At 40.5% G+C, this 12,358-nt stretch overlaps 1 protein-coding gene across 2 annotated transcripts in view; it reads right to left on the reverse strand.

Annotated features, from left to right (window-relative positions):
* Ppm1d (protein phosphatase, Mg2+/Mn2+ dependent 1D) overlaps positions 1 to 12,358 on the reverse strand; it is a 40,357-nt gene that overhangs the window by 23,692 nt on the left and 4,307 nt on the right. For both annotated transcript variants that reach the window (XM_075991239.1, XM_075991240.1), the window contains exon 2: positions 2,013 to 2,241. In XM_075991239.1, coding sequence (XP_075847354.1) covers positions 2,013 to 2,241 — 229 coding nt within the window. The remainder of the gene's footprint in view (positions 1 to 2,012; positions 2,242 to 12,358) is intronic.

Consider the following 12,358-nt stretch of genomic DNA (forward strand, 5'->3'; position numbering starts at 1 on the left):
TGGCCTCTAACCTGCAGCAGTCTCCCTGCCTCTGCTCCAAATGCTGGGGTTATAGGCATGTACCACCATGCCTGGCTTAACAGCTAAGTTTTAAATAAACAAGGCCACACAGTTTAGATAGATAGGGTTTTGCTTATTTGTTTGAGACAGGGTCTCACTTTGTAATTAAGGCCCGCCTAAAATTTAATATGTAACTTGGGCTGGCCACCAACTCCTGGTAATTCTGCTTTATCCTCTAGAATGCTGGGATAACAGGCATAAGCCCCAATACTCAACACAGTCAGGAGAGTTTCAGATGCCCCAACAATCAGCAGCCTCTAACAAGACTTTAACTACAGCGCTAGAGTGCTGGTTCAGCATTGAAGAGCACTTCTGCTCTTACAGAGGACCCAAGCTCAGCTCCAGCAGCCTCACTGGTGGCTCACATCACCTCTAACTCCAGGTCTAGGGGATCCAATGTCCTCTTCTGGACTCCATGGTCACATGCATACATGTGGCAAACATTCAGACACATACATACACATAAAATAAATAAGGACTGTAACTACCTGGTCTATGTAGTCTCTAGTCAGAAGGAGCTTCATTTCACAATAAGGAATGCCACCCTACCACAGAGCTGACAGTTGTTTATCTTAACCAGAAAAAGTAGGAGGAAATGATAAACTCAACACAATCTTTCCATGAAATAAAAGTGTAAGAATTCAATAAGAGGTGTGTAATTGTCTAACTAGTTACTGGACGCCATATGAAAAAATTAACCTGTATCTCAACTATATTGCTTAGCTTTTATAAATTCCAGTTTAAAATTAAAATCTAAAAGGTGAAGCCATGTACACATTAGCAAAATGTCTCTCAAAATATGGTCTGGCGACTCCACAGGAAATGCCAAAGATTTCAAAGGAAGTGTTTTCTCCATGGTTGAGAAGGCCATGTGTCTACAGGTAGTTTTTCAGCAGAGGAATGATTGGCTATGCTATAGAACCCCAGGAATAAATAAGTGCCTAAATGATGGATTCATTTACTACAAAACCTTGTGTGGGGGCTTCTATAAAACTCTAACAGTGAATAGGTCAGTGGTTGCCAAGAGTAAGGGAATGAAGACTGAATAGGCAGAGAGCATCGACGACATTTGTTTTGTTTTGTTTTTTTGAAAAAGTATCTCTACTATGTAGCACAGCTAGCCTGTAACTTGCTATGTGTCTCAAGACAACCTCAAACTCACAGTCACACACCCTTGTGGCTGGTGACAGATAATAAAACTACACTCCAGGTAAAAAAAACTCCTGGCCTTGGTGACACAAAGTCAGAGGACCTGTCAGTCTAAGGCCAACCTGGTCCACACAAGTTGTCTCAAAAAAAAAAAAAAGAGAGAGAGAGAGAGAGAATGTGTGTGTGTGTGTGTGTGTGTGTGTGTGTGTGTGTGTGTGTGTGTGTCCAGCTACTGCAACCAAGCTAAGATTCCATGGCAGAGTAAAGACAGAAGATATGAGACTGTCACCTTCTAAATACTACAGAGACCTACAAAAATGGAAAACAATGTCATTCCTGTCACTCAGTGCTTTATGTCTCTGTACTTATGGCACAAGTCCCAGAAGACTAAAACAGGAGAGCACTTGTTTAATGATAAACTGTAAAAAAAAAAAAAAAATAGTATCAGCAAGGTACATGGCACAGATTAGCTGTTCTGCTCTGTCCAGATTCTGAATGATGTCAGTACTGAGTCAGGAAGACTAGGAGTTCCAGGTCAGGTTCAGCTATATAAGAGTCTGTCTCAAAAGAAGAGAGGGAAAGGGAGGAAGGATATGTATATAATCCCAGCAGTGAGGATACTAAAGCAGAGGGTCACCAGTTGTAGACCAGCCTGGGTTACACAACGGGTTACATGCAGGCTGGCCCACATAACAAAATCTGTCTCAATTAAAAGGGAATGGTGGAGGAAAAGTAAAGACAAAAGACAGTGTAGACAGCTGACTAAACAAAACCAAAATAAGACAGACAAAACAAATAATTACCTCCCACCAAGTCCTTCGATTCTTTCTCTTTCCTTGGGAAGTTCTGGCTTATGGTCTTGTGTCACCTCCACAGCTCTGACAAAATCATCCTTTGGGTCATCCTGAATTCCAAGGACAACCCCAGAGTCACCTACATGAGCTACATACATCTTCATGCCCCGTATGATAACCACACTGGCAGTTGTCCCGGATGTGCTGGGAAGACCTGTCATCGTCTTTGGCCATTCTGCTGTAATAAGAAAGAAAATATTTTATATTTTACTTCTCCGGGTACATACATAAGCACACTTATTAGAATATAACAAGCAACAGTTCTTGAATTAGCATGTTAACACTTAAATTTGTTTAAGCAAAAAAGTTTAAGGAAAACATCTTGAGCTGGAGATGTAGTCAGAAGCAAAGCACCTGCCTAGTATTCTCAAGGTCCTAGATTCAACTCCTAGTCCAGAATGAATGAATGAACAGAAAGGAAAGAGAGAGGGTACATTCAGAATCTACTTGTCTGAGGTAAGGGTTTTTATTGTTGTGCTAAAACACCATGACCAAGACCAATTTTGGCTCGAAAGAAAGGGTTTATTTCATGTTAACACTTCCATTTCATACTCCATTATCAAAAACCTGGATAGCAGAGAGCACAAAGGAATGCTGACTTGTTCCTCATGGCTTTCTCAGCCTGCTTTCTTACAGAACAGGACCATCAGCCAAGGGGTGGCATTGCATACAGTGAACTAGGTCCTCCCACATCAATCAAGAAAGTGCACCACAGGCTTTTCCACAGGTCAATCTGGTGAGGGCATTTTCTCAGCTGAGGTTCCCTCTTCCAAAATGATTCTAGCTTGTGTCAAGTTGACATAAAACCAACCAGCATACTACTTGAGAATTTGAATTAATCCTCTAATCAAAAAAATCTATAAATAACTATAATAACCCATAAACCAATACTGAAACAAATCACAGGACAGATTTTCTACTTCCAGATAACTCTCAGTCATGGTTACATGGAGAAGCAAGGTACACTGGTCTTATTTTTCTTTGCTAGGAAATAAACCCAAGGCCTCCTACATGCCATGCAAGTACTCTAGCCCAGCTCTATGTTACAATTATAATTCCATTTCATCAGAAGCTAGCACATATTAAATCTTTCCAGAAATTGCTACTTGTTTTTTTAACAACTTTTAAATACTCATATTTTAACAATTTTAATTTGTTTGGGTTATATAGATATTTGAAAAAGGTCTCACTATGTAGCCCTGGCTTGCTTAGACTTGCTACATAGACCAAGCTAACCTAATCACGAACTCAGAGACCTGCCTACCGCTGCCTTCCATATTCTCTCACTTGTGTGTATGCAAGCATGTGCGTACGTGATTGACTATTATATAACATGTTCCTTTATGAGCACAAAACAGGCCAGAAGAGGCCATCATATTCCCTGGAGCTAGAGTGATAGGCAGTTGTTCATCTCTTGAGGTGGGTGCTGGGAACTGAAGTCAGGTCCTCTGCAAGAGCAGCACATGCTCTCAACTGCTGAACCATGTCTCACCTATCAGCATTTACTGAACACATGAACAAGGTTCTATACTAAGAAGCTTGCATGAATTACTTTAGGTAATACTTACAATAAACTTCTGAGACATAAAATTACTCCCATTATTTCATCTTATAATGAAAAAAATCGATACTTTGAATGAATGGTTAAGAAGCATTTTTTAAAACTCTTTTTTTTTTAAGATTTATTTATTTATTATGTACACAGTGTTCAGCCTCCATGTATGCCTGCAAGCCAAAAGAGGGCACCAGATCTCATTACAGATGGTTGTGAGCCATCATCTGGTTGCTGGGAATTAAACTCAGGACCTCTGGAAGAGCAGCCAGGGCTCTTAACCTCTGAGCCATCTCTCCAGCCCCAAGAAGCATGTTTTAGATAACTAAAATATTAAGTAACAACTCTTAGATCAATTCCAAACTATATAGTGTCTAATTAAGTTCAGTGACAGTCAACAATTCTGTAATACTAAGTCATAACTGCAAATTCATGATGGTAGACTAAATCACTCCCTTACATATTCTGCCCACCAAAACTCAGCTAAAAGGACAGAATATAAAAATAACCCCATAGCAGACTGGAGCACAGAAAAAGGTCACAAGCAAATATGAGGGATGCCTGTAAGTCTGGGCAAACAAAACTACACAAAGAATGGTTGTAGAAGGCACTCATTTAAGAAAGAACAGCCAGAAAGAAAAGGAATAAATTGGTTTCCTTCTTTATTGCATCCTGAAAAACTCAAGAGTCAAAAGGTGATAAACCAAGGCTGGAGCAATGGCTCAGCAGCAAAAAGCACTTGTTGCTCAATCATGAGGACTGGAATTGGATCCCAGCATCCACACTCTAACTCCAGCCCTAAGGACTCCAATACCGTCTGGCCTCCCTGTGTACCCACAAGGACGGGTAAACTACTAGGTAGTTTACTTAGTAAATTACCAGGAACAGAATGAAAAGATACTTCACAAAATGGAAAAAGCAATATAAAATGTTCCTAAAAACTCAAGCCAGTCAGACAGTCCACCTAAAGAAAAAAAGTACACTATGCCTAAATAGGCCTTGAACCAAAGAGAAAACTCGGACAAAAAACATGCAAAGGAATTTAATTTTTTTCAGTCATCTAGTAAACAATAATTAAAAACCACAAAATACCACTGCATAAGTACTAAACTGCTTAAAATATGAGATTAGCAAATGTGTTTGGACAAGCTGAGCAGCACAGACTCTAGTCAACTACTGATGAGTGTGAATGTAAACCGGCACACTGCAGGAACATTTGGGTATCGTGTGAGAGGTAAAGAAAGGCATACTCTCCAACCACCCCCTAGGAATATACCACATGTTACTGCAGAAATACAAATAGAAACAAATGGCCAAAGCAACACTGTTTATGAAGGTTAAAAATAAACACCACCAACCCTAGTCCTCCTGACTATACACAATGCATAAGAATCTCATAAAAGCAGGAGGTAAAGCCGGGCGGTGGTGGCGCAGGCTTTTAATCCCAGCACTCGGGAGGCAGAGGCAGGCGGATCTCTGTGAGTTCGTGGCCAGCCTGGTCTACAAGAGCTAGTTCCAGGACAGGCTCCAAAGCTACAGAGAAACCCTGTCCCGAAAAAAACAAAAAAAAAAAAAAAGCAGGAGGTAAAAGAAGGTATATGTGTGAATTTCCTCAAATATATTACATTCAACAGACTTGGTGAAACTACTAAGAAAAATAAACAAGCAGCACAGAACTAAGATTGAAGTGATGGTTACTTTGGAAGTAGATAAAAATGAAGCCTCAGGCCTGGAGGGATGGCTCAGCCGTTAAAGGCTAGGCTCACAACCAAAAATATAAGAGTTCGGTTCCCAGCACCCACGGCTGTCCCTCCAGGTACCAGAAAAAAAAAAAAAAAAAAAAAAAATGAAGCCTCAGTGGCAGAAAACTAATCCCAACTACTGGGGAGGCTGGAGCAGAAAGATCAATAGTTCAAGGCTTGCTTGTGCAACAGATGCAGTTCAAGGCAAGCTTGGGCAACTTCATGAGACCATCTCAAAAAAGTGAAAAGGAGAGCTTACTTAACATGCACTAACCTTTTTTTTTTTCTTTTCTTTTTTTTTTTTTTTTTTTTTGTTTTTGTTTGGTTGGTTGGTTTTTCTAGACAGGGTTTCTCCGTAGCTTTGGAGCCTGTCCTGGAACTAGCTCTTGTAGACCAGGCTGGCCTTGAACTCACATAGATCCACCTGCCTCTGCCTCCTGAGTGCTAGGATTAAAGGCGTGCACCACCACCACCCAGCTAACATGCACTAACTTCTATATTCAATGCCCAGCAGCACACACAAACAGGAAAGACATACGGGCACATCTACAACGCAGGCAATGTTCTCTTCCCTAACTGGACAATATATTCATTCACTACTGACATCCAGTGGCACACATGTAGCCCCAACACTGGGGAGGTAGAGGCAGAGCAGTTGAGTTCAAGATCAGCATAGTCTACAGATCATGTTCTAAGCTAGTCAGGGATACACAGTAAGACCCTACATCTCAAAAAATACCAAACTGCAGGGCAGTGGTGGCGCACACTTTTAACCCAGCACTTGGAAGGAAGAGGCAGGTAAATCTTTGTGAGTTCAAGGCAGGTCTGGTTCAAGACTATTACACAGAGAAACCCTGCCCAGAAAAAAGCAAATGAAAAAGGAATAAATAAATAAAACAAGCAAACAAAAGACAAAATCAGAAAAACAAAAATTTAATAAAGACATTTAAGTAACTGAGTCATGTACAAAACTCACCCTAAAATAAAATGGTATTGGTGTGGAAGGCAAATAAGAGAACATTCGAAACCACAATATTATTTAAATCACATTTCTGAACCTGACATGATGGTATCCACCTGTAATATCAGCACTGAGGAGGTAGAGGAAAGAGGATCAAGAGTTCAAAGTCATCCTCAGCAACACAAAGAATTCCAAGGCAGCCCAGGCTGATTTAAAAAATAAAATTTACAGTCAGGCATGGTGGTGTGTGCCTTTGATCTAGAAGACACAGACAGGTGTATTTCTGGTCTACATAGAGACTACCAGGACAGCAGGGCTGAGTAGAGAGATCATGTCTCCTAAGAGAGAGGGAGAGAGGGAGGAAGGAAGGGAGGAAGGGAGGAAGGGACGGAGAGAGGGAGGGCTGAGAGATCATGTCTCCAAAAAAGAGGGAAAGAAGGAGAAAGGAAGGAAGAAGGGGTGAAACCAAGGTCTTGTGCATCCTAGGCAAGTGAGCAACCTCTAGTCTCCTTTTTTGTTTTCTAATTTTTTTTTAAATTTTATGTGTATGTGTGAATACCTGCATGCATGTTTGTGAACCATGTGTGTGTTGGTGCCTGTGCCGACCAGAAGAGAGCACTGGATCCCTTGGAACTGGAGTTACAAGCTGTTGTGAGACACACCTGGGTCCTCTGCAAGAGCCGCCAGTGCTCTTAACTGCTGAACCATCTTTCTAGTCCCATGCTGTTAGGGTTTTGAGATAAGATTTCATTATATAGCACTGGTTGACTGTACAGCTCAGACTGGCCATGAACTTCTAACAATCCTGCTGTCTCAGTGTCTGGAAAGATGGGATTATGATGTGGGAGTGTCATATATCAATCTGTTGATTTCATTGGTTAAGTAATAAAGAAACTGCTTGGCTGGCCCTCATAGGTTAAAACATAGGTAGGCGGAGTAAACAGAACAGAATGCTGGGAGAAAGAAACTGAGTCAAGGAGTCGCCATGATTCTTCCACTCCAGGCAGACGCAGATTAAGATCGTTCCTGGTAAGCCAGCTCATGGGCTACACAGATTATAAGAAATGGGCTAGTCCAGGTGCGAGAGTTAGCCAAGAAAAGGCAAGATATAATGGGTCAAGCAGTGTTTAAAAGAATACAGTTTCCATGTAATTATTTCGGGTAAAGCTAGCCGTGCCGTAAAGCTAGCCGTGCGGGCGGCCGGGTGCTGGGGACGCAGCCCCACGCCCTTATTTCAACAGGATTATATTCCCAAATCACCTTGCTCAGCTAAGACTCAGTCTTCCAAAAAAAATTAATAAAGTTTTTAAGCTTGTATTGGTGGCATATGCCTGTCATCCCAGCTCTTAGAAGGTGGAGGCAGGAGAATCAGAGGTTCAAAGAGTCTGTGCAACATGAGATGGATGAAACAGAGGGAGGAAACGGAAAGATTTTAATAAAGAAAAAAATTACAAATAAGCAAAATCCTATGTGTACTTTGTCCCAAATTTGAAACATAGGATATGTATTATATACCAACTAACAATATACTCATTTTAATTTTTAGAAGGTGAACAGGATTGTCATCAGCTCCACCTTACAGATAAGGAAACACTGGCACAATAATAGTCTTATGCAAAGTCACAGCACAAGTAAGAGAAGCTCAGATTCAAAACAAGTCTAGAATATCCTCCTAGCTCTTGCCATATTAGGAAGCCTATTATGGGGAGAACAGACCATATATAGGCCTTTGGGACATGATGACAATAACACACTGAAAGCAATTATCACAAGTCTCTAAAAATTAGAAACTGGTACAGATAGTAAAACACAAAAGGAGTAGAGCTGACGATCATATATAAAGTTTATTCATACAATAACCTGAGACAGTCAAGCTGGTAATCCCAGCACTTGGGAATCTGAAGCAGAAAGATTGCTGTGTGAGTTTGACGGTAGCCTGGGATACACAGTGAGTTCCAGAACAGCCCAAATGCTTGTCTTTTTTTTGGGGGGGGGCAGCCAAAAAAATTTTTTTTAAAAATTTAAGAACCCTTAGAAAATGACACAATTATAAATCAAATGATGATTAGAAAATGAAATGAGGCTGCAACTTCTGATTCATGTTCCTTATTGAATTAAGTACAGCCTATTACATATTACATCAAAAGGACTTTAACAAAACTGCCCTAGATTCTGGGCAACTCCCCAGGCTTTTGACCTTTCTGAGATCTGTTTCTTCAGTTTTGTATATTCCTTTCTGTTCTGGAAAAGGTCCACTTATTTTCTTGAACTAAGAGCAAGTAAATACTTATAGTACCTAATTCCTACAAACAGGATTCTCATTCTTAATCATTAATTTTTTTTTTCAGACAGGGTTTTTCTGTGTAACAGCCCTGGCTGTCCTTAAACTCACTCAGTAGACTAGACTGGCCTCAAACTCTGAGATCTGCCTGCCTCTGCCTCCCAAGTGCTGGGATTAAAGACTTGTGTCACCACAACCTATGAATGGTAAAATCTGGTTTCTGTTGCCATAACAAAATACTTAAGACTGGGTAATTAATTATTTCATTTCAAGACAGACTATTACACTGCACCCCAAGCTGGCTCAAACCTACAGTGCTGAGATTACAGGCATGCACCACTATACCCACCCACATACTGAGACCCTATTGGAGGAGGGCCCACTTGTTTGTCCCGGCCACCCAGCTAGTTTAGCCCTGAAATAACCACACAGAAACTGTATTAATTAAATCATTGCTTAGCTCTAGTTTTTTACATGTGACTAATTTTTACATCTTAATTTACCCGTTTTTATTAATCTGTGTGATTTTATTAATCATGGGCAGTGGTTTACTGGCAAGATTCTGCATCTGACTCTGGCAATGGATCCATGGCATCTCTGACTCTACCTCCTTTCTCCCAGAATTTAGTTCTGTCTTTCCTGCCTACCTAAGTTCTGCCCTATCAACAGGCCAAGGCAGATTTTTTTATTAACCAATGAAAGCAACACATAGACAAAAGGACCTTCTATACCAAGACCCTATCTTAAAAACTTAAGCCATTAAAGAAATTTAAGATGGGAGGTGATGCATGCCTTTAATCCCTGCCCTCAGGAGGCCAAAGCAGGTGGACCTCTGAGAGTTCGAGGCCAGCCTGGTCTACAAGAACTAGTTCCAGGACAGCTAGGCCTGTTACACAGAGAAACCCTGTCTTAAAAATTAAAAAAAAAATTAAACTACTGCTGTGTTTGGTAATTTAAGAGATGTTTTCCATTGTAATCTTTTTCCTTTGGATTTAAGTATTTTGGAGGGAAGGTATATGAGATGATGAAAATGTTTTTTAGTGGTTGGTATCCCCCTGAAACCTGTGAATTTGACACTCTTTGGAAAGGGGTCTTTGCAGATGTAAGCAGGCTAAGAATCTTAAGAAGAGATCATCCTGAATTAGATTGAGCACTAATTCAAAGACCAATGTGCTCTTAGAAGAGAGAAGGGGTGACAGTGCAGAGAAGGAAATACAAAAATTAGAGGCTGAGATACAGAGATGCATCCACTTTCAAGTCAAGAAAGGCAAAGGACAGCTGGCAGTCACCAGAAGTGGGCACAGAACAGACTCTCCATAAGGAACCCACTCTCGTGACTCCTTGGTTTCCAACTTATGGTATCCAACGCCAGGAAGGCATAAGTTTCTATTGTTTCAAGCCACCCAGTTATTGGTTATTTGATACAGCATTCCTAGGAGGTTAACGTAAGTCTGTTCCATAAATTTTCACTGATCAGTTTTAGTTTTTATATTTATTTATTTTGTGGGCAGAAGGAGATGCAAACCATAGCATAAAGGAGGTCAAAAGACAGACAACTCAAGAGAGTTCTCTCATTCCACCAAATGTGTTTCTAGGGATTAAACTCAGGTAATTGAGTTTTACAGCAAGTGTCTCTATTTAGAGTCATCTCACTGTCCCAATACACAGTTAGTTTTATATGTCTAAGTGTATATATACACACACATGTGCAGGGCACAGGCATATAAATAGACGTATATATGCATGTGGAGGCCAGGACAGGTCCTGAACAGCCTAGGAGACTGTTTCTAACACCTCCTGGGCTTTACTTCCCAGCAGGATAAGCCTGTTACACAGGTAAACGTGGCTTTCTTCCAACCCTGGCAACCTGAACTTTATCTTAAGGATTCAAACAGTGGAACAAGAATCCGTTCCTACAAATTGTCTGTCTTCTGACCTACACCCACACCCCATACATAATAAAGTAACAAGTTAATCAAAGTATTTATTTAAAAATATAAAGTCAATTTATTTCATTTTTTACAGGCAGACTATTTTAATTCTAATTTTATTTTAGTAAAAACAACAACCAAAAAAAAAAAGATGGAAATTTGAAAACCACAAACCCAAACACAGTGCCTTGTAAGGTCTAAAGGACTATTCACAGGTAGGCAGGTGGGCAGGCTAGATCACTGCAGATGAGAGTCCCCATAGTAATTTGTAAGTAGTTTGTTAACCATTTCTATCTTTTTAACATTGAACATATAAACATAATCTCTTTAAAATATAGAAATTTACAAATAAAAAGTATGTGTCCATGCCAAAGAAAGGAGAGGAGAAAGGGAGAGAAAACAGTGGGTACTATTTACACTTATGGGCAAAGTTCAAATTTAGAAACCCTCCCCTGTTACCCCCATGCTCCCAATTTTTTTTTATTTTTTTATTTTTTATTTTTTTTGGTTTTTCGAGACAGGGTTTCTCTGTGGCTTTGGAGCCTGTCCTGGAACTAGCTCTTGTAGACCAGGCTGGTCTCGAACTCACAGAGATCCGCCTGCCTCTGCCTCCCGAGTGCTGGGATTAAAGGCATGCGCCACCATTGCCCGGCTCCCAGGCTCCCAATTTACTCAGAAGATCTTGTCTTTTTCTCCTTCCCATGTAGATCCATATATGTTTCTCTTAGGGTCCTCTGTTGTCTAGGTTCTCTGGGGTTGTGTACTGTAGGCTGGTTTTTCTGTTTTATGTCTAAAAGTCACTTATGAGTGAGTACATAGTATATTTGTCTTTCTGGGTCTGGGTTACCTCACTCAATATGTTTTTTTTCTAGATTCATCCATTTGCTGCAAATTTCAAGATGTCATTATTTTCTACCACTATGTAGTACTCCATTGTGTAAATGTACCACATTTTCTTTATCCATTCTTCAGTTGAGGGGCATCTAGGTTGTTTCCAGGTTTTGGCTATGACAAATAACATTGCTATGAACATAGTTAAGCACATGTCTTTGTGGTATAACTGAGCATCCTTTGGGTATATACCCAAAAGTGGTAAAGCCAGGTCTTAAGGTAGATTGTTTCCTAATTTTCTGAGAAATCACCATACTAATTTCCAAAGAAGCTGTACAAGTTCACAAGCCCTCCAGCAACGGAGGAGTGTTCCCCTTTATTTCATCTTGCTACTAGACAGAAATTCAGCTAACTTCAACTGACTGCTGAGCAGCTACTTTACTTCATGTGCTATAGGGGCAACCCTACGAGTCTTAGTTGCAAGTAACTTTGCAGACAAAAACCTCAAGATCAAGCAAGAGGCAGACATTCAGACATGCTGGTCGTTCCGTGGTTGATGGGATCTTTAGAGCAATCCCTCAATCATTCGAAGAGCACATTTGTCCTTTAGCTGTGGTTACTCATGCACTGCGTGATGCAAAAGCAATACTTGGTAAAACTCTGAGTGCCTTGGCAGTGGTCACGACAGACGCCTCCAAGTGAGCTAGCTGTCACTGTATTCATCATAGCTACACACTTACAGTTGGGTTGGGGGAAGGCTTGATAAGGCATACCTCTAAACCTAGCTCTCAAGAGCCTGAAGTAACAGAATTAAAATTTCACAATCAAGGGAAAAACAGCACAGTTGGTAAAGTGTTTGCAGAACCCACATAAAAAGCCAGGTGTGCTAAGAGCTTGTGATCCCAGCCCTAGGGAGACAGAAAAAGATACGTAGGGTCACTAGTCAGTCAGTTTAACCTACTTAATAAGTGCTACCTCAGTAAGAAACCCAGTATTA

The sequence above is a fragment of the Microtus pennsylvanicus genome, chromosome 11, assembly GCF_037038515.1.
Source record: "Microtus pennsylvanicus isolate mMicPen1 chromosome 11, mMicPen1.hap1, whole genome shotgun sequence".
NCBI lineage: Eukaryota > Metazoa > Chordata > Mammalia > Rodentia > Cricetidae > Microtus > Microtus pennsylvanicus.